This window comes from Megalops cyprinoides, chromosome 12, assembly GCF_013368585.1.
Source record: "Megalops cyprinoides isolate fMegCyp1 chromosome 12, fMegCyp1.pri, whole genome shotgun sequence".
NCBI lineage: Eukaryota > Metazoa > Chordata > Actinopteri > Elopiformes > Megalopidae > Megalops > Megalops cyprinoides.
This window is the reverse complement of record NC_050594.1, coordinates 25,146,928-25,169,855: the sequence shown is the minus strand read 5'-3', so window position 1 is coordinate 25,169,855 and position 22,928 is coordinate 25,146,928. Positions and strand designations below refer to the sequence as shown.

Genomic DNA, 22,928 nt, shown 5'->3' with positions numbered 1-22,928 from the left:
AAATCAGGTTTCTGTATTTCTCTCTATGAATTAATTTGGATAACATTACTACAATTTGTGGATTTCCCTGAAATGGTGCAACCACCATCGTAATTTCCCACCATGCTTTCTAGGTATTACGCAGAAGCAGAGCTGACACACAATTTCAGGGAAATGTGTATGTTGTTTTCTTTTTTTTTTTTTCCCCTCTCAGAGACATTTATTCAGACAATGTAGCGCAATGCACCCCACACATGCATACTGAAAGAAGGCACAGCGTGCGGTTCAGGTGATGTAGTCAATTACACCCACGCAATCAATAAGAGAGATCTCCGCAATTCAGGCGATATGCATCCCACAGAGTAAGAAGACTGAACTATCTGCACGTGTCAATTACCACATGTAAACCCCAGGGAACAATGAGCGTCCACGGTTAGAAATGACTTTACCACTGAGCTACTTTGGTTACTTGAGTATGTCATCAAAACTGTACGTAAGAATGGAAAAGAAAGGCGACACACTTTCGAAAAAAAAACTCAAAGCGAAACGCACATTTTCACACTTAGCTATACACAGCTTGCCGGGTAAGCCGAGAGGTGAACTGTTAGATTGCCCACAGTGGAACAATCGATAATGATTCTCGTGGTTGTTTCCATCCTATTCTGAGGTGTGGGTTCTGGAAACCTTAACCTCGTATTCCCTCGCAAAAAAATCAGGTAATGTGAAAGGAACAAAAAAAAGAAAACTTCTCAAACGCAAATGACTGATATGTAAATCTAACCACCTCTTACTTTCATTTAAATAATATTTAAAAAAAAAATGTTCTCCAACATTGCTGCTCACAGGTTTACCCTAATGTCTTCAACTCTGAGCACCTGCCCCAAATGAAAAGCAGAGAGACATGACAGAGCCGTCAGCGCTCTTGGCCCGGTGGCAGGTGGCGCAGAGCGGGACTCACAGACGTGCTCCGGGCCCGCAGCCGCTCCTGGATGAACTCGTCCATGGGGTCGCTGATGTTGGGGTTGCTGTTGCTGGCGTCGCTGGACACGGGGCGCATCTTTTGGCTCAGGTCTTCTTTATTGGCTGATTTCGAAAAATAAGAACGACATGACAATTTCTGCAACTAGACATTCAATGAACTCCAAGTCATCAACTAACTTCCTTGATAAGCTTAACGCCACTATGCTTCCGTCATCCTCAAAACAGCTAAACACAGACACTACTTAGGTTACCGCTCACATTCAGACTTCCTAAGTCAAGTATCGCTCTGCTACACAGTATTACTTTTTTCAGACATGAATTAGTTATATTGTAATCCTTTCTTTCAGATCTGTGAAACAAGTAGTCTGTATTTTCACTGTAAAATATGTATTGCTGGCCTTTAAATGGAAGGAGCTTTCACTGAGACGGAAGCTCATAAAGCCTGCGACTCTGACATGAGAAGCACTCAAATACACTTCTTTTCTTAAATATTTTCAGGCTTACAAATTTGTCCTGAAGATTTACTTAACTATTCCACCATAAACAATACAATATTCTTGCTTCTTATTTTCCTACATCTTTATGCTCATAGCAAGACAAGATGGAGAAAAAAATCAGTGATGGAAAAAAAAAAAACAAGAGCCCTACATATACATATAGGTGAGCATGACCAAGAAAAATCAACCATAAAAAGCCAACATATGACTGATCACAACCAATAAGCAATGCAGGAGCTACTCACAAGTCATGCAGTCCCAAACAGAGAGATATAATACCTTGCGTTCTCCAGGGCATGAATAGAACAAGAGTAGGCATTAGTTCACTTTGTAAACTGCACTTAAGTAGATGGAAGGGGGGGTGCTGTGCGCAATGTTAGGGGGCCACTGGAAGATGACAAGTCCATCCCAAAGCAGAGTGTTAAGGTTATCACAGGCAGCCTCAGCGCAGCACTTTTGATCCGTCGAAGAGAAACAGACAAACAGGCCGGCGGGGGTTACAAAGCTAGTTTCACCTCCTCAAAATGCTGATTAGTATTAGTGGACGACATTCACCTGCCTTCCTCAAATGTATTAGTTCTTGTGTGTTTAAAAAAAGAAACAACAAACAATCATGGTTACTGTGGCATTCCCATTCCCGGTACCCTTACGGAGGAATTACATCTCGATTCAGTCAGAGTGAATTTGGTTGTGTCACTTGGCCAAGTAAGTTTCAGATACAATCTAAATTCTAATCTAGTTTCTTTGGTAGCTGACTGCTGGCGAATCCATATTTTGTTCCCTTGAATGAAGAAATATTTATTTGATCTTATTTTCATTTTTTCTTTTCCCCTAGCACTTGAGTGTGTCGCTGTTCTCAGGAAAGCAATAGCTCCACTGTGAAGGTGTGTACTGCCCTCTGCTGGTTCAATATGACACTGTACCGAGCAGATGTTTGAACAGACTCAACCATGGAGTGCGCTAGTTCTCTCACGTGTCTGAAAGTGACAGGTACACTTTGAAATAGTTAACCCTCGATGACAATGACTTTTACATTCGCACACACTGCGGTTCACACAGCTACCAAACTGTCGGGATTGTTACCCCACTGCTTTTTAGCTCTATTTATCAAGGGGGTCACACTTTCTAAAAAACAAAATGTCTATTTAGGAAAATAAATTCACGTTCCACTGCGGACACTCCAATGTTCAGGATTTTAAGTCTTACGGGCCAGGAGGCACTCAGAGGAGCGCGGATGAGATCTGCTGCTTCATCACTTCAGTGTGTTTATGCTTGCCTGTGTAACAACAGCAGTGACCACCTAGCCATCACACAGCTGCTGAAGGCTGTGTTAGTGCAGTGCCTCTGGAGGCTCTGGCTCTGGGGTGTGTTTCTGGGCTAAGCTCTGTGTCTTGGTGAGAGAAGGCTTGGAGGGAGGCGTGAGGCCGCATGCAGCATCCAGACAGAGGGGGAAAGCAGAGATTATGTCCCACAAAGCTGGAGGAAAGGAGGGCCGTCCTGGGGGGGGGGGGGGATCTTTGGACTTTGGTTTTCTTTTTTGATTGTGCTACAAAAACTTTAAAAAGGAAATACAAAAAGCTTAATTCAATTCGCATTCAGCAAAAACCAAACATAAGGGGGGGAAAAAAAAGGGGACAGGCGCTTTGTTTTTTTTTTTATATTGTCTTCGATTGGTGCCGGGCACGCCACTCAGTTCTCACCTGGTGCTTTCCTTCCAAAATAGCCCATTACATGAGTGTACAGCTCCCTCAGGGGCGCCTCGGCCGGCACTTTGCTCTGCCGCTGCGGGGAGACGTGAGCCTTGGGCTTGGAGAGAGCATGTACGACAGATTTATACACCCCGCCCAGCGCCCCCTGCTGCTGCTGCGAGTGACTGCACCCTGACTCCTGGGACCGGGACCTGGACCGGGGCCTGATGGAGCCGCGGCTCAGCCGGCTGCGCAGAGCCCCCTCCCTCTCGGGCTGGTCCCCGTAGGGGCCCTCCACCGACCCCTCCCTGCCCTTGGGCCCCGCGGCCGGCCTGGGGTGCTCTGGCCCCGCCGAGGGGTGGCCGCCGCCGCCGCCGCTGCTGCTGCTGCTGCTGCTAACGCTACTGCTAAAGTGGCTGAGTCTGCGGAGCCTGGTTTTCCAGTGGGCCTCCTTGGAGTCTAAGGGGTTGTGGAACTGGACGGACTCGGTGGAGGGCCGGAAGCTGACGTGCACGCCGCTGTGGCGCTTTTTGCCGCCCCCGCGGACCAGCCGGGGCTTAAAGCCGGCGTGGCCGTGGGCGCGGGGGGCCTCGCCCCGGGGGCAGGCCTCCTGGAGGGGGGCGAGCGAGGGGAGGGGGGCGCTCTCCTCTCCGCTCTCCCTGCCTGCAGGGACCGGCTCAGACTCGCACTCTGTGGCGTCCTGCCTGTGTAAGTGGCTCCCCCTAGTGTCCTCGTGAATGTACAGCTCCCTGCTCTGGGGCCCTGAGCGCTCCGCCCTGCCGCACTGCTCCAGGCACTCGTAGATGCTCTGCTCTGGCTGGTCTAAGCTGTCCTCGTCCGCCGTGGACTCGGCGCTGCCCCCGTCCCCTGACTGGGCCCTGTCTAACAGCGTGTGCGCGATCCCGCCCTCTTCCCCCTCGCGCCTCAGGTACTCCCTGAGGGAGGACAGCAGGTCCTCCTCTGCCTCCCCCTCGCAGGGCCGGCCGGCCGGGAAGGCGGGGCAGGGGGGCGGCTCGGGGGGCTCTATCATCTGGCACAGGTGGTCATAGATGCTATCGCCCACTTCCAGGGAGGAGGCCCTGCTGCCGGCACCGGGGGTGGGGCGGCCCGCGGGGCGCAGGGAGGGGCTCGGCGAGCCCGGGGTGGCGGGGGACGGACTGTCAAGGACAGGAAGAGCACCTTTGACCCGCTCGACGATGAAGGGCTCCATGATGTCGGACGTGCTGCTGCTGCGTGGGAGGGGCTGCTCCTCGCTGCACGCGGAGAACACCTCGCAGGGGGGCGTCTCCTCGCTCTGGGAGAAGTGGCGGATTCGGGGGCCGCGGGGCGCCACTGGGGGGTCCTCCATGTCTGACAAAAAAAAAAAAAAAACACAATCGCTGTTCATTGGTGGTGTTACGCACCCTGGGACACAGGGGCTCAGGGGGACGATTTAAAAGCACAGACACACACACACACACATTTAACACTGCAAAAAAACCAAGCACAACCCAGCATTCCTTCTCATGGTTAACACAGCAGCGCTTTGATTGCATTATCAAACAATAACGTATCAAATCATAACTGGAGACAAAACTAATGCTGAGCTATAATAGGCATAAAGAGGAAAGTAAATCAGCACATTCATAAATGCAGTTTCCGTCAGTTTCAACAGCTTTTTCACAAAATACCCAAGATCATGACTACCTACCCAACAAACAGTATTTGACATGCCATTTCAAGCAAACGATGGCATGATCTAGCGGGTATATTAATATGAACTTAATGGAACGTAGATGAATGAATATAAAGGATTAGTTTTCATATAGAAATGGTAATGAATGCCTTGAAGTTGATAACCAGTAATATTTATTCAGGTGATTGAGATTGAGAGAAGCATCAAACGCAGCAATGAATGTGGCGCAGAAGAAAAGGCAGCAAAAAGGCGAACACGCAAGCACGTGGGTGCGCCGCGGTCACGCCGCCACAACTGCAGGCACCAGCACAAACAAGGCAAACCAGACCGACATGCAGGAAAAGCACACACCCGCAACCGGACGACACCGTCAAATCATAAAGCAGCGGAATGACAAAAACACACAAAGAAAAACCCCACGGAGAACAGAGAACCTGAGGGATGGACGATGGAGAGAGGCGAACGGAGAGGAAAAGGAAGCGAGCGCGCGCGCGCCAAAGAAAAGGCCGCGCGTGCGGTGAAACCGGGCTGGGTTCGCGGAGGTGGGAGGGGGGGGGAGAGGAGGGAGAGGGTGCAGATACAAGCAGAGACGGCTCTACCTGACAGCTCGTCAGCTAGGGGAGTGAGGACAGAGTCAGGCAGGAGAGGGTGGAGAGAATGGATCAGGACAGGTGCACTTTTAGCGCTGCGGATAAAGGCTGAAGACAGGATGCTGTCGCCCGTGGAGCAGCTTCGCAGGGCTTGGGACACGACGGACACAAGAAAGGACACAACAGGTAGAGAGAGAAAGAGAGAGGGAGGGGGAGGGGGAAAGAGAGAGAGAGAGTAAGGACTGTGACGGCAAAGGCGAAAGCGGTGACCATCAGAAGGAGGACACAGAGGAAACGGATAGGAAGGAGCCAAATGGTGGGCAGGGACCATCTGCGCCTCGGGCTGTGTCCTGAAGGCTTTGGGCTTTGTTAGGTACAGCGCACAGGTCAAAGGCCACGGGGGGTGGCCTCTCTGTCCAACGGACAGCATTCTAGAATGGAGGAAGTCTTCAGAATGGTTACATTGAGTAAATCTTTCATCTCATATCAATAATTCTTAATTTTTATTTTTAGACTTTTTAACAAAGGCCAAGTTCTCTCTTGCAGGTGTACAATATTACTCTTAATCTATGTTCTCTGCAAGTTCACTCTTACTTCAAAAACAACTTCTTTGGATGAAAACTGCTGATAGTAACCAAACAGAACGGCAATATCCTAAAACAGTATTCAATTGAACCGTCTACATATCCTATCCAGGGCTGACAACTGTTTCACTGTCTGTGTGTGACAGAACTGTGCCACAATTTCACTGCTTAGGTTTGCTGCCAGTTTGGCAGCTTTTTAACATGCTAACATGACCCCTGGCAAGCAGGGCATCTTTGAGAAACACAGCTTTTGATGACCACAGAAAGGTAAAAAAAAAAAACAACCTTATACTGAAAATCTTACACCCTCCCTGGAGAAAATGTCTGGAACTTTGATGTGTGAAGATCTTAATAATGCCAGCCCTTGAATACCCGGTGTTTGTACAGCGTACTCCTAACGGTCAGTGGTCTGAACTCACTGAATCCCCCAGGGGGATGGCTACCAGAGTAAAGGGCCACAGGGCGACGCCGCCTCCAGCTCTTTCATGTAGTGCGCGTGCGGCCGACGCTCACCGACGGTCTTCTGCCGGACGATGTTCCTGGCCTTCTCGATGCCCGGCGAGCCGGCCGTGGTCGCGCTGCGCTGCCTCATGGGCGCCTGGCCCGGCTGGTCGCGGCTCCAGCCCTTCGAGAAGGACCTGTCCACCGACAGCTTCTGCCCCTCGTGAGCGCCCCCTGGGAGCCAGCGAGAAAATAACAACTTCCTGTATAAGCCGTCAAATAGCGAGCAGAGCCCTTGTTACATTAGGTATCGGCATTTAGCAGACGCTCTTACCCACAGCAACTTACATCAGTTACAGTCATTTATTTATTAATTTATTTATTATAACGTTATCTATTTACACAACTTTACTGATATTTACTGAGGCAATTGTGGGTTAAGTACCTTGCCCAAGGGTACAGCAGCTTTTCCCTATTGGGAATCAAAAAGGCAACCTTTCGGTTATGAGTCCTGCTCCTTAACCACTGTACCACACTGCCGCCCTGGTGTCAATTCATTGGCTCGAATCAGTTAAGAATGGAGTAAACCAAAGAATCAATTCAGTCTTGGGTTACAAGTCTACTCAGTCTGGTGAATCCATCAGTCAAAGGCAGCACTGAGTCTAAACATGAGACTTTCTTATGCGTCATTGTGATGTCACCGTGATGTCAGAACCCTGACGCACCACATGCCTGAGCACAGTGAGCCCACCTTTGCCCTTGTGCTTCTTCTGCTTCTGCTCGCTCAGCTTGTCCAGGGGAAGCTCGTTCAGGTCCAGGCTGTACAGGTTGCGCGCCAGCACCTTGGTGAGGGTCTCCATGGTGAGCGACCACTCCGTCACCAGCTCCTCCCAGCAGGTCAGGGAGGACAGCACCTGGAGCAGGTCGTCCCACAGCTCCCGGGAGATGTACACGTTCAGGTTCCCTTTGATCCAGGCCACAATCAGAGTCTGGGGGGGGGGGGGGGGGGGGACCACCATGAGGTGACGCCACCAGTTACTCACTGTGTGCAAACACAACTGCAAAAGTCCCAACATTCCCAAATTGTTCAGAGTACCAAAATCTGCGCCCCCACATACAGCACTAGTGAAGTTTAGAAACACCTGATTAAAATAATTGGAAACATGCATTCAAAGACATCATGATCTAGGGACTAATGCTTGAATCCTTGAAATCTCTTTCTTAGACAAATACAAATAGTGAAGTTGATGTCTATGTACAAATTTTTTTCAAAAATTTGTAATTTTAAGAAATATTTTTTTGGCAACTTCTGAATCTGAAATATCAGACAGTTTTGATTTGTTTAACACTTATTTGGTCATTGCATAATTCCATTTGTGTTATATCATAGATCTAATGTCTTTACTGTGGAAAAAAGTAAAAATAAAGAGTAAAAGTTGTGTCCAAACTTCTGACTGGTACTGTACATACTAGCTAGTCTGTGACATCGGAATGCAACCGTGGTGCTTCCGATTTGGGTTGGTCCTGTTAACCTCAAATGAAGCTCATGAGACATTCGGAAGCATTTCCTGAAATCTTTTTTTTTCCATATGCAGATTATTACCCCTGTTTTTGATTAGGTTCGTCGGGTATGACACGGCATCACCTGCTCAGAGCTTGTGCCCAGCCCAGGCTGCGCCCGGCTACCTGAAAGATGGCCCCTGCCAGCCTCCCGGAGAGAGTCATGGTCTTCTTCCCGTGGGGCATGATGGAGGGAGGCCTCTTCATCACGCAGTCCGTCACCCTGAGGAGCACCAGCAGGATCTGCTCCCTGTGGAGGCCGGAGCACACAGCGGGTCAGGCCTCCGCGGGCGGGGCCGGAGAGCAGAGCGGCGGCAGACCCACGCCTCCGTCCACCTTACCATGTCTTCTGATCCATCGTCTCGTGCATGACCAGGCTGCGGTAGATGTTGAGGACCCGCTTGCACATGTCGATGTGCTCCTCCAGCAGGAACTTTATGTCGTTGGCCGGCTCGAGCAGGAAAACGTTGCAGGAGTTGGTGATGAAGACCTGGAAGAGAGGAATGGCACGCAGATCACGGGGTCAGAATGCTCAGAATGCATGTTTACACATTTTGAATTAGCGGCGCAAAAACGACCGAAATTCCACTATTCTGTGTTAGCGTGCTTAGCACACGGTATACATACTATAGAATGCACTTATACTGACCAGATATGAACAATATGGTTATCTTTGTCTACAAACACAATAATTCACACTCTTGATGCACATTATCAAAGCCTTTTGAGTGGAAAAAGTAGCGCAATGCATCCATAACAAAATCATATTCCCAAAATTATATAAATACCTCCATGGACATGAAACCCAAGACCATAATAAGAAGGGTCTTAAATGTAAATTAAATACTCCAAAACCGTACATGTGTTTTCAGATGCAAAATAAAGCAATTCAAGACTAAATTTTCCAGGTGAGAATATTCTGTATTAAGAATAACACAAAGAGCAGAATAGGTCTCGTTAATGGATTTTTTTTTTTCCAAAAGGTGAATTATTTGTTTTCCAGAAAAGTTTTGTTCATCTTAAAAAAAAAAAAAAACATAAAGCGCACTGAAAATGTACACCAGTCACCACAGCAACAGAGGCCCTGACAGCGTGGAATCCCATTCCACACTTCACGTGCCTTCCTACAGTCTGTGGGAATGTATGCAGAGAGGGTGCACGGCACTGCGCATGGTGAGGGAACGGCAGCGCCGGGAGCTCTCGGAGGGGCGCACCTGCAGGGTCGCCTGCATGCCTGCATGCACGCTGTACTCCAGCAGCTCGCTCGCCGGCACCTTGTTCAGAGCGCCCTGATAGGACGTGTTCCGCGTCCAGCTGGGGTTCCTGGCGTGCCCGGAGGATTCCACGCCTTTTTCCTGAGATAGCAGAGATAGAACACAGCGCTCGTAAACGCCGCGCGCGTGAGAACTGGCAGCGTAGCACAGGGGGTAAGGAGCAGGGCTTGCAAGCCAAAGGTTGCTGGTTTGATTCCCTGCTGGGGCACTGCTTCTGTACCCTTGCGCAAGGTGCTTAACCCAGAATTGCCTCAGTAAATATCCAGCTGTTTCAATAGACAGCATGTAAAAACTGTAAACTATGTAAGTCGCTCTGGACAAGAGCGTCTGCTAAATGACAATAATGTAATGCGATTTAAACCAGCTCAGTTAAAATAACTGCTTTGACGGCGTCGCTCTCACCTCCTCCTCCTTCTCGGAGCCGTGCTCCCCGGCGGGGTCGAGGTGGGCGGCGTCGGAGGCGGGGAAGTAGCGCTCCTCCTCCGGCTCCCTCATGAAGACCGGCTTGTCCTCCTGCGAGATCCACTCCTGGTAGACCCGCACCACTTTCCTCATGGCCGCCGCTTCGCAGATGGGTAACAGGAAGGCCTGGGGTGCAGCCGAGAGGACGGCGAGCTTCAGCTCCCTCCATACTACCCGCACCCACGCTCATCCCCACATCAAACCAATCGCAGTAACACTACTGCAGACAACAAGTCAAAATCCAGTCCTATCATAATATATACCATTCCTTTTCAACATAATAAGTATGTTGTTTGAACAAGTGCACTTTTAAAATACCAAAACTACCTGGACAGAACATTTGCGTAACAGTGCTAAGGATGTTTGAATGCTGCCTTCCCATGACCCATACGGCATTAGATTGTGTATAAACATGCTGGCCATTATTGTATTTGTGCTGTTTAATTCATATTCCATTTACTTGAGTGACTTTTATTTCTTTACCCCTAAACAGCTGTAAAGGAGTAAGGATGTAAATGTTCTTCCGTTCTGTGATAGTTACGCCCCCCCCCCCCCCCCAGCACAGCCCACCTGTCGGAAGACCTCTGTGATGAAGTTGACGTTGGTCCTGGAGGAGCAGAAGACCTTGCGCACCACCTCGATGTCGGTCAGGTGCTCCTCGTCCACGCTGCAGAGGCTGGAGGAGCTGGGCTCACGCTCGGTCAGCGTGCTGGTGTTGGAGTGGGACTGCTCGGGCTCCGCCCCGCCCTCCAGGGCGTCCGGCCGCGGACACCCCTCCTCCCGCGCAGCCAGCCCTGCCGCCGCTTTCTGCAAGCACCCAAATGTGTCCCCGCCCCCGCCCCCCCGGTCACTGCTGAGGTGACGCCTACCACAGCCCTATCTAAAAACGCCGTCAAACAAACTTAAATGGGGGTTGCTATGTACACATTCATACTCATCGCTATACTCTACAACATAAGACTTCCAAACTTGTCTTGATTTCATTTATTTTTCTCATGGTAAAGCAATGATAAGCCATGTTTCAAAAAATCCAAATTTAAATTGAATTCTTGATATTACTTTGTGGATCTGAGTTAGCAAACATCCATATGGAAAGCCAGCTGAGTGAATCATAGCCAATCAACTACAACATTTGGTTACTTGAATGGGGCAGCAGTGTAGCATAGCGGTAAGGAGCAGGACCCGTAACCGAAAGGTTTCTGGTTCAATTCCCTGCTGGGGCACTGCTGTTGTGCCCTTGAGCAAGGTACTTAACCCACAACTGCGTCTGTAAATATCCAGCTGTATAAATGGGAAAAATGTAAAAAACTGTAATGTAGGCTATGCAAGTTGCTCTGGGAAAGAGCATCTGCTAAATGCCAATAATGTAATATAATGTAAAACACAACATCATCACTGATTTACACAACTGAGGGCTCAATGGAGACATGGTAAAGTATCAGTGTTCCACGCAATATGTAAACCCTTCTCCACGCCCCTGCGCAGGGGCCGGCTGCATCCACATTACCTGGATGTTCTTTGGCACATTCTCTCCATCCACCCCGGGGATGTGGGTCCCTGTGTTGGAGCGCGGCTCCAGCCAGAAGGACACCAGCCAGCGGATGAAGATGACTCGGGCGTTCAGGAACATCTCCTTAGTGCAATAGATGGATTCATTGGTCTCGGCGTCTCTCTTTACGATGACGTAATGAGGCTTTGGTCTCATGTGAGGAACCTCTGCGGGTAATGAGAGCGCATTTCGGATCATAATCACAGAACATGGGGCCAAGCAAATAATCCAACATGAGAGAGAAACCTATTTCTTTTCAGCGTTGGACACAATGCCCGCCCACCCCCCACAACAAAGGAACAGCGTGTCATCACACCAACTGAAGAAAAAAAATAGATTAGAAACACTTCACTTGCTTGTGCAAGAGAAGAAAAAATGCCTGAAACCTGTTTACCAAATTTTCAATGTGGTTCGTATAGATCTGCCAACCCTTTCAGATTCAAAAGAGCTCCTTTATTGTCTGCTGGCCTGTCAATTACTGCACAACAGCCTGATACATCTTTTTCACAGAGGAGCACTTGGGTGCCTGCAGAGTACATCCTGGTCTGCCGGCTTCCAGCAGGAAAGGACAGCCTTTGCTGCAGGAGATGATAGAAACTCATCTCTATCTGACAGCTAGCTTCAGATTACTCGCTGTTGAACTGCTTGCATTTACACTGGACTAAAATTACCTGGGGTCCTGAATGTATTTTTTTTTTTTTTTTTTTTACAAGGATGAGTAATTCTATGGATTTTGTACAGATTTTCCACACTTGGATTGGCACTTTTGTTAAAACGCAGACACAAGCCAGAGGATGTCAATACCAATGACACGGAGAGAATTTTTAACTGCAACGGCGCTAGATACTCAGCTGAATAAAATGATGCACCTTAATGCACTTAGCTTCCTTCCGTCACTTAAGATGCTAAACTTAGGCATCATTAAAACTAGCGTTTGAAGCGTGGTAAGGCACTCTATGAAGGCAGCTGTGTGTCAAGCAGAACTCCAAAACTGTTCTGTAGTTTGACTTAAATGGCACACTTAGACTGAACATTACTGAATGGAAAACTCTGAGGACCCCTGAGTAATCTTAGCCTGCGGGAGTACTATGTTCTTTATTTCAAAACACATCACACCTACTGGACAGAACACCCTATGCGCTTGCAGAATAATCAACCACATGCCACAATGGCAGACGCATACAGATTCTTCCCAAGTTTGTCCACCATTCATCATAGCTGAATGCGTACTGTATTCAAATGTGCACAGCCAGCACGGCTTAACCAAAGAACATCTTCAGAAAGTGTAGGAGGTTGCATTTTCGCAAGACTGTGAGGATATCTGAATTTCAACGTCAACATCACACTACAGAAAAAATGCAGTGTTGGTCATAAGCTTCAATTGTTCACACCGAAATAATCTTGAATATGCACTTTCCATCTTCCTTTTTTTATGCATGATGCCTTTAAAAAAAATAACAGACCTGGCCTTTGTTCACAAATATTCAAAGAGCATTCTTAAGAGACTTGAAACAAGCGGAGAAAACTTCAGGGAGTATTTATAGGTGTGCTTAAAGTCATTTAAAGCAACCTCCTAGGAGAAACTCTTAAAGCTTTAGGCTGAGCGTGCTTGACGCACTTGCTAAGAATGGCACATAAAGTCAAAGAGCACACGCTGCATCCAAATATACATCCATTAATGTGGTGCTGAGACACTGTGAAACCACATACACAGGAACACCGTGCCACGCCCATGTTTGCAAAGCCAATATTTGAACCGCACTGCCAATAATTAGACTGCCAAGTTAGTAACTAGTTAATTATCTAAACAAATACAACAATCCTGACTACTGCAGTAATTGGTAGGACCCCGAATGCTGTTCAGAATGTTTCATTTCTATATGAATCTAACTGATGTATTTAACTAGATGTTGGGAAGGATGAATGGGAAGATACCCAATTCATTTAGATCACAAGGAATATTGCTAAGATAGCATGACCCTCAAATCATTCCAAGTGCAATTTAATACCTTTCCTTAATCATCAAAATGCCACATCAATGGAAAGTATTGGCTGTTTCAAATTACTAATAGGCCGTCTTGTTTTCTCATCGTGTCAGAACAGCTATACTATCAATGTTTCTAACGCAGAATCTGTAGCACAATGTTCAACATTTAGCCGTCAACATGTCTTTGCCTTTTAAATTTGCATCGAGTGACGTGACTTCAATCACTTGTGTGACTCTTCCTTTATTTTTATACAGGAAGCCTGTGAGATCTTCAAACATCAGTAGCTGCTGTCATGACGATGGATATTAGCTGCTATAAAACATTACGTAAAACAGAACTGAGGTGAGCAACAACACAGGCCCCTGGCTGATTTGGTGGACGAAAGGAAAATAATATCAGAGGTCTATGCCAGAAGTAAGCACAAAAACCAAGTGGAACAACATACTGAACACATTAATATCTCATCATCCCTTGGCTTCACAAACAAGGACTGTAGGAAGTTCCTGTGCATAACGGCCACTCACTATCCGGCCCCAGGATCTCGATGAAACGGGACCTTACACTGCGCGCGTTACTATTTCCGATTGTAGTACAATGCTTGTTTGCTTAATCTATTTATACTCAAGGTCACAAACCGATATGGCAGCACTACTGCAGTCTTTCCCCACTGCCACACAGCACAGGGTCATCACGACTTCTGCTTTCGTGTCTTTGGCTGGATGAGGTCAGAATTCTCTGAACTGAATACATTACAAATATCAACAGCTCTGTCCTTCTAAGAAAACTGGAAACTCTGTGCATTTGTTTGTGACCCATGGCTGTCACTTCGGATTTAAGTGTATTCTTATGGAGTAAGGAGTCCTCAAAGGAATTGAAAGGAATTTACAAATCACGTTGAAACAGATTCCTACATCAACATATTTACTGCCAACGGTATTTTTTAAATGACCATTTTTTATTTTTTTACCAATTTTTATTTAAAAGATAGCCCCCACTCAGGGCACATAACAGCTTCATATGCCCAAATGTGACTTCATGGAGAAGGGGTATTCGGCAGGGAATGTTATCAACACACCAAATGCAGGGGCACCATCACACTTCTTTTGCCTAGCTGCTGTTTCAGGCCACACCATCTTCTGGCATATAATTATTCATGACCTGAAGTGTTCATAGAAATTAATAAAATTTCAGATCCAAAAGTACAGGTCAACCCAAAGGTACAGGTGTTTGAACCCAGGGAATCAGCAGTCTTACCCAGTATGGGACTGTACAAACTGGTCTCCTTGGAAAAGTTGGGGAAGATGTGGGGCAGATAATACTTCTTGAAGTTTCCAAATAGAAAGGCAAAGCCCTTTTCGTGATTTTCTTTGCATTTCCATTCCAGACTCTTTGCCTGCAACACACAGCATATCACATCATAATACTTTATGAGCAACAAATAAATACCTCAACAAACACATAAGCCATCTTACTGACGAATAAATAGCCAATATTATGGCTTCTCATAAGAGCAGTATCTTGAATCTTAAAACCACTTCAAGCTAAAAAAGGCTTCCAAGCACGCGGTTCGACTGAGCAGCCAGCGCCTCTTTGAGCCAGGCTGTGTGAGCGTGTTTAAGCTTGTGTCAGCTTGTAACATGCGAGCGACAGCCACGGCAAGCGAGCCCCCGCATGCAGGCGGGGGCCCCACCGCCCCACCGGGGACGCGTCATCACAAGGCCCATTAGTCGGGTTAGTAAAAAAGAAAGGAGTACCTGGTTTACCATGTATTTCAAAAGTGCTTCTAAGAAATAGCCTGTGAGATCTTCCTGGCCTTTGTCCCCAGACTGCGGAGGAACGAGGGGAGTGATCTCCTCTGGAGTGACTTGAGCTACGGGGAGAAGGAGAGGCGAATGAAGAGGGCATCCGGATTGCGAATGGACCACCCACTGATACCACACATTTCCACAGCCTGGACGGGTAGCTATGCAATGCGTCCATCTCCTAAACAAAATAATAACACTCCCAACTACAATAAACACCAGACCTGCGCTGTGCCCCTCGTCCTGCTCACGGCTCAGAAACAGAAACAGCTCTATCCAATTAAATCTGAAGCGTGAACACCCAGTGCTGTTTAATAAAAACTGAACAGCAGATTCCGTAACAATTATCATTGAATATGCATGTTTAATCAGGACAGGAAATTACTTTTTGTTTTCAGGAACAAAAAGAAAGTAAAATCGATAAAGCTCTAGGGAATGGGCTTTGTTGGACAAGTCAAGTGCACAGCAACTTAATGACCAAAACAAGATTTTAATAATCCCATCAACCACTTTCCCTGGGGTTTATTTTTCCTCACAGGACAACCCTCGGTGCTGCGTTTCAGACTGCACAGGCTGTGCTAATGGCTCAGATGAAGAACAGCCCCGCCCTGATATGTGAGGATGGGGGGCAGGGCCTGATATGAGGGGCGGGGCTGGTGAGAGGGGCGGGGACTAATGGAAGGCGGAGACAGGTGTGGACACTGACTCTCCTGCAGGCTGAGCGGAGGGTTGACCAGGTTGTCCAGCGTGCGCGGGCCAAACTCCGACTGCGGGGAGGGGAAGCCGGGGATCAGGCAGGCGAAGATCCACAGCTGCTCGCGGAGACAGTTGGTCTGCAAGGCCTGCATCCAGAGGAGGAAGAGGCGCACGCCTTCCCGCCGGATCTGCGAGGAACACGTTCCACACTCATTTAACCTGGCACCTTTGTATACCTTTATTGCATTCCTTTAATTTGACCACAAAGTCTTTTAACATATTTCCAAATTTTTTCATACTGTTGTCTTTCTGAATGATTTACTCTCTCCAGAACAGTTTAACGATTATCAGCCAGACCAGCACTACATTAATTACATTCATTTAGCAGACGCTCTTATCCAGAGCGACTTCCAGCAAAAGAAGTACATCCATTCAAGTTGAATGAGCAACAGCGTCAGACCAGGCTAACAACACTCCCAGACGAGTAAGTGTGAGCATAATAATATTCAACCTACCATGAGTTAACTTGACTAGACAAGGGAAACCAAGTATACTACCATACATCACAATCCAAAATACATCGTAATACTGCTAGCAATGCTAGCCTTGCACCTCTAAACCGCCCTGCAGAAAGACAGTGACTTTTCTGTGAATGACCTCATGCAGACGCACCTTTAAGGAGTTCCCAGTGTGGAGCAGCTTCTTCAGGATTAGCCCTGTGTGACAACACAGTGGAGCAGAGGTTACACAAGGCTACGCAGACCAGATTCTCTAGAGGGCTGGGGCTGCAACAAGCGCGTGTCAGAGTTCTCGGTCAGACCTGGGTTACACTCGTCCCCAGGTCCTTGGCATTCTCTGTGTCACTCTCGGTGGTCTTTGTATCCTACAGCAACAGTTCTCAGTGCGGTGGAAAAGGAGAGACCACCTTGGGGCTTGAACAAGTGAGTAACCAGGCCTGATCCCAGAGAGCCTCCCACTCCTCATTCATTCAAACCATTAATGATTCATTGACTGCCAACAGTAAGCGTAATTGGTCCAAATGACCCTGTGCTTTAGATTTCGCTGTCATGCGGGTTGGGGATGTGGAGGCATTTAAGAGAAAGGGGCTGGAAACGAATCATAGAAGCTGAAGCCTCCATGACTCCATGACATAAGCACTACGTTACATACTAAGCAGAAGTCACTGAACTCGCCCATTCTATGGCCGCTTCCTCCAGTCACAGCCAGAAAGAACATGATCAGTCTAAGTACAGTATGAATAAAAAAGACAAGTCCATGATCAAAGAGATTTGTGAGGTATAGTTACCAATGCTGTGGAACTGCCATCGTCCCTGTATTCGCTCAGGTAGGAGCTGCAATATTTTCTGCAATAGAAAGTGAAAAATGATTTTTATGCAGAGCATGAGGATTATTAGAACAAAACCAGGGACTGTGTGACTATTCATCTGTGCAGTTTCTTCATTAGTTTAATGATACATCTGGCTCATGTAATTTCATGGCAAAATGTTATCAGGGCCTTTCACATTATACTACTGCATTGGATAGCATTTCCTAATAACCACAGAAGAAAGAACTACAACAAAGGTAATTATTTTCTAAAATAACAAGGCCCCAATTAGACTTTTCAGAGCACATGAATGTGACAGTTTGTACAGGGTATTCCTGTGTATGTTGTCAATGACTGAACATAGACCTATATTATTATAGGTCCTGCTCTGAGTGAGTCACAGAGAGCAAAGAACTCAGAGCTGAAAGACACTCCCTTCCTACTTCCTGAACAGTGGGTGCCAGATAAAACTGGGATGGGTGAAACATAAACATATGAGGTAATGTCAGGAGGTCAGCGGTTCTGAGACTTTTTATACCTTTAATCTTTTTAAAGGTGGCTCCGTACTGGCTGTAGAGAAGGTGAAAAAAGGTCTTCCAAAATGCATATAGATTTATTAACCTTCAGCCAACTTCATGTGACTCAAAGTACGGAAGATGCTTTGATAATGGTTGCCTTTTTGCTTTATTGAAAACCTGCTAAAGATCTGCTGTGTCTGTTCCATCACACCACCGGGCCTGGACTTATCCTTTATCTTCTGCCTCTATAAATACTGCGTGCTGCTGCTTCACCTTCACCAGGGGAAGCAGGGATCAGCAGGCTAACCCTGGATCTCTAAATCCAGGCGGTGCGTGTGGGGGAACATCACAGTGACTCTGGAGACACAGTCCGGCTGCCTTCTGCCCCAACGCATTAACACATCCTTCAGCTGAGGCGCAGATGTTTGGAACGCGGGCTCCGGGCAGGCTAGGTCTGGCGGGCACTGCAGAGGCCGACACTGGCCTACGCTCCGGGCTCGCTCTCAGAGGCAGGCCTGCGTTTGCGCCAAAAGATAAAAGCCCCGCGTGTCTGGAATACTCACCTCGAATATAAAAAGAATGGAGTCGAGCTCTTCCCTTTGCGATTTGTGACCTGGAAGATGAGAGGGGGGTAAATGTTGAAAGACAATGCAAGCGTTAACGTGCAAAAACGGCATGTTCTTGTGGTAGAGAAGAGAAGTAAACAAGTTCCTCATGCCACACAAAGGCAGTTTGCGTATCACCATCTCTGTAACCAGAATAGCAATGAGAGGAACGTATGTGTTCTTCATTAGAATCCTCTCTGGTGACAGCTGCTTATTTAAAAGCGGACATAAACTGCGTGACTGGAAAGGCCTTAAAATGGTGTGAATAGCATAAGCCTTGAGAGAGCTACACACCAGACACATTAAGGGTAACTATGGGCAGGTACAGCAAGCTGTGTTACAGTGCTGCTCTGCTAATTAGGAGCCTGAACATGAGACATGGAAACAGAGTATAACTGTGGTGCACTCCAAATGAGTCATTAGTAGGCTCTTGCCAATTAATATCGATTTTACCACAGTGTCTCTGAGGATGTTATGCCACTGGTTAGGGCCACTTCTACAGTTTAACATGTAGCCCCTATCCTACCCTACCCAAAGGCAGGACTGCTAATTATGATTTCCTGTGCACTTCGATGAATACACTGCATATTTATAGTTTAAAGTTTATAGTGCTGGTAAACTTTGAACTGGTTTAATTTAATGGACTTTTATGATTTTATAATTATGCCATATGCTCTTTATATATGTTTAATCTAAGAATCTGACACCCGCTTGTTTTTAGAAACAACACAACATATTGATAAAAGCTAATGTTTTACATTGTCTGAATTGGTACCATCTGCAAGACATAGGCATCTTCTAGCTGCACACACCAATGAGAAGCAATACTGATACATCTGTATGCAATTCATCCACTTTTAGGCGATATAAGTTTTTTGGGGTTCTTTAAATGATAAATATTCAATTGAGAATGCAAAGAATGTAATTTTTGTGCATTTTTGCAGTGTTTTACAATGTAATAAATTAGCAGTGTAATAAGTCCTCCTTCCCTGGCAATACCATTGACCGCAGTAATTCATTGACTGCATTTTTTCACTGTGAATTTTTCAGCTCCAGCCCATCCCTACAGTGCCATTTTACAATCTGTAATGAATACCACACAATGTACAGTGACACAGAGATACTGCTGTGGGTATCCACAATGAGACTGTTATAGAGATAAGGCAGTACCACAAATAAATTACAATACCACATAACCATTTAAACATTCACCTCTATAGAGGGTCACATTATTCACTGCATATGACCCTAGTTCAACACTGAAGATGCTTGCAGCCCCAAAATGGTTCAGGCTAAAAATAATTATACCCTCAAACCATGAAGAAAGGAATTTGTGTCTGTAAGACAAATGTAAATATTATTCAGTCCACACACTTCTGATGTTCCTTGTAAAACCAATAAATTCATTTGTATTTGATACCCCATTTTTTTCCACGTGCAATCTCCAACTGATAGATAGGGAACATTTCATCAACTGTTTAATGCTGACATACTGCTTGCTCCCACTTCTTTTTTCTCCTTTTCGCTAATATTTTTCTCAAGACCTCTTTTCTTTCCACATCAGCAAATACAGTCATTGTACATCACAAACACAGACACAGACACATCCCATTGAGAAATAAAGTGAAGGCAACATTTTTAAACAATGAAAAATGAAGACAATGGTAATAAATGGGTACCTACAGTCTACTTGTATTAAATAGCTTCCATAGCATTTCTTTTCAATTTTCTTACACTAACCCATTAGATAGACTGTTCTAGTCTTCAGGTACAGCAGCTAAATAAAGGACACAAAGGTCATCAAAGAAATGCAGTCTGAGACAGCAAAGGTGAATCTTCTACAAAGGAAGGGGACACAGGCCACGAGTGCAACTAGGCTCTACGCTTTGTTCTTAAAATAGCTTTATTTTCACAACTCCTCTCATAATTTATTAACACGCTTTACAAAGGGAAATCTTCCAGTGTGCGCCAGAAAAATATAAATCCCTTGTTCACCGAGGACAGAGCCTTACCTTTCTGTTTCAGGCTGACTTCAATCGTGACAAAATTTTCAAAGAACACATAATAGATATGGGAGTAGTTCTGGTCGAAGAAATGCTTCAGGTCAACTGATTCAGCATTCTCTGTGAGTGGAAAGGGAGAAAAAGGACATTCAGCTGGACACGATACTCAAACACAGAAAGGGCACTGAGGGTTGCACTCCTAATCAAATGAACTGCTCAGACCTAGAAAACATGCACATCCACACGTCAACCTTTTTTTTTTTCCTTTGGGAACATTAGGCGAAAAGGTTTCTGTGTGAAGTAACTGAATCCTATGAGGTCAGGTTAGCACATTTTCGATTCTGTCTTCAACAGGAGACCAGTAATGAAATAAAACATATCACAAGATGACTGCCATGCGTCTCAGGTCCAGCAGGGCTAAACTGGACAAACTGTGCATTATTTGGCTTTCCCATGACATCCCTTGATTCATGGTTTAAGACACAACTTTTTTTACTTGAAACATAAATAAAGACCATGACTCATAAACCAATTTTGTGTTTTCACAAGGTCACTCATTACAACCACAGATGTGATGAAGATGGTGATCACATTTAACTTGAAAGCAAGTAATCACCTTCAGCCCAATGTGAGAAAACAGTGTCTCGGGATTCAAACATTTGCAAGCCAGCTCTTATCAAAACGGTGTTGAAAATCAAGTGTGCAGTGAAGTCCTGCAGCCAAACATAGAGGTATAGTCTTGTTGAGGCTTGGCGTGTCTTTCGCAAGAAGCGTCCCGCCTGACATGACTTAGCCCGTTACTCTAGAAAGAACCAGAGTGAATTTACAAGCACAGAGAGAGGCTTGGGGAGGTATAAAAAAAATCCAACGAAAGGGTAAGCCACCAAAATACGAAGTTGAATGATAACCCTTTCAACAGGTCACAGCAAGAGCGGGGACTGAGATACAATGCTTAGACCCACTGGCAGACACATGTGGAAATTCAGGGCGGGATTCCTAAGGTGGGCTACAGGCTACAGAGACAGCCTGGAATGTGCACACAGCAGTGTGGAGGCTGAGCCGGTAGCTCTAGCACTTTGCTGACTGGTGGTTTTGCAGCGTTTAATCCGGCCCTACACTCCCCCAGACCTCCTGTGGCCCCGGCCCGCCAGCGTTTATCGGCCTTACGGCTCCTTTCAGCTTCCAGTCGATGCAGCATATTTTACAGCATTAATGAGACCCACTCTGCCATGCGCAGCCAATTTCAACAATTTGCTCTCAGATGCAATTTAACTCGCTTTTATGACATTCCATCTTCATGACTCCTCCTCTGCGAGCGGCCTGTCTTCTGTCTTTAAAGAGCCCTGAACATACTTCTTGTTGAAACTGAAGCTGCGGGAAAATGAAATCTAAACAACTGCCAGGTTTTCAGCGCACAGAAATAAGACATGGCCAAATTCATTTCGGCAAAGACAGTCTGCGACACTGACAGGGTGTCGCCACAGAGAAATCGTAGCTGACACCTTTCAAGCCGTTTTCATCAAAGTCATTGTGGTGAAAATGAATCTGGGCCAAGCTCCGTACTTCAGACGTATTGTTACCAGGAAAAGAACTGCGGGCCTGCTTGTTCAGCAGCTGTCCTTAATTCCCCGCAGATTAGACTGCATACACCAAACTTCACTGCAGACTGAGAGGTCTGTCCTGAGGTTCCTCCCATCCAATCCTAAATGCTACCTAAATAAAAGATTCAAGAGTGCAGCACCTTCTTCAAATAAACTGCTTAGTCCCGTTTCTGCTGATCGTGTTTATGGTGCTTTGTCATAGACCCGGGCTGAAACAATGGCTAAAGGAAGGACCTGTTGATTTCTGTGCTGATTCACAGAGCAGAACTATTCCAGTCTTAAAATAGAACACAAGGAAATTTCACTATCAGATGGTACGTGACAAACTAATGAAAACAGTCCACTTCTTTTTCCTTTTGTCTGTGTTTACGAAGTCTTCACAGCAAAATGAAAAGTAGGTGATTCGTGTTTTGCTTAAATGTAGAGGACTGCTGCTTTTTTAAGCAATGCTCATTTACAAGTTTGTTTAGTGCTAACCTTCCTGTCACACTGAATAAAGTGTATTGAGCAGCACACTATTAAACAGAAAGTCCTTAAAAATAGTATTAAATGATAACTGTTCCTCTTAAATATCATTTAGTGACGCATCGAATACACGACTGCTCCACAATGCAGTTTGAGCCTTCTGGTAATTCACACACTTTATACACTGGGCCCTACAGAGAATGAGGGCACTGTGTTTATAGCTATGTTTATGGCACATGGGTTTACATTTTGTGAGGTCACAGGATTAGCAGAGCTGTTCTGAAGCACCTAACTACATTTGCATTGTACAAAAAAGTCAAAACAACAAAAAACCTAACCTGTGACCAAGAGATGTCATTCCAGGTTGGAAAGCTACAATCACACAGTTACATATGAAGTGATTAAGGGTGAAATGCAAACTCCTATGCAGCCAAACTGAAGGCTTATCGTATATATTCATGAAGTAAAGCAAAGGTTTAAACCATCGCTAGCTTGTGCATAACTGATATTATATGCTCACAACTGGCACGTTTTTTTATCTAAATAGCCTTTTTACTGAAAATCAAGCAACATATTGGACAATGTTCAGTGCTTTCCTGCTGCCACTGTGGTCATGTGGTTGTGTTTTTCCACAAACACCCCC

The 22,928-nt window shown here is 46.1% G+C and overlaps 1 protein-coding gene across 4 annotated transcripts in view; it reads right to left on the bottom strand.

Annotated features, from left to right (window-relative positions):
* ralgapa1 (Ral GTPase activating protein catalytic subunit alpha 1) overlaps window positions 1-22,928 on the bottom strand; it is a 62,080-nt gene that overhangs the window by 37,059 nt on the left and 2,093 nt on the right. For 2 of the 4 annotated variants that reach the window (XM_036543058.1, XM_036543057.1), the window contains exons 2-18: window positions 20,229-20,339; window positions 18,175-18,224; window positions 17,073-17,130; window positions 16,439-16,482; window positions 15,777-15,954; window positions 15,023-15,138; window positions 14,523-14,661; window positions 11,239-11,447; window positions 10,302-10,538; window positions 9,672-9,857; window positions 9,210-9,350; window positions 8,337-8,485; window positions 8,122-8,245; window positions 7,187-7,424; window positions 6,508-6,669; window positions 4,325-4,495; window positions 938-1,062 (exon numbers count right to left, since the gene is read on the bottom strand). In XM_036543058.1, the coding sequence (XP_036398951.1) occupies window positions 938-1,062; window positions 4,325-4,495; window positions 6,508-6,669; window positions 7,187-7,424; window positions 8,122-8,245; window positions 8,337-8,485; window positions 9,210-9,350; window positions 9,672-9,857; window positions 10,302-10,538; window positions 11,239-11,447; window positions 14,523-14,661; window positions 15,023-15,138; window positions 15,777-15,954; window positions 16,439-16,482; window positions 17,073-17,130; window positions 18,175-18,224; window positions 20,229-20,339 (2,438 nt within the window). Of the gene's footprint in view, window positions 1-937; window positions 1,063-3,157; window positions 4,496-5,419; window positions 5,561-6,507; window positions 6,670-7,186; window positions 7,425-8,121; window positions 8,246-8,336; window positions 8,486-9,209; window positions 9,351-9,671; window positions 9,858-10,301; window positions 10,539-11,238; window positions 11,448-14,522; window positions 14,662-15,022; window positions 15,139-15,776; window positions 15,955-16,438; window positions 16,483-17,072; window positions 17,131-18,174; window positions 18,225-20,228; window positions 20,340-22,928 lie in introns of all 4 variants that reach the window. The other 2 variants (XM_036543055.1, XM_036543056.1) reach the window with 2 other exon arrangements.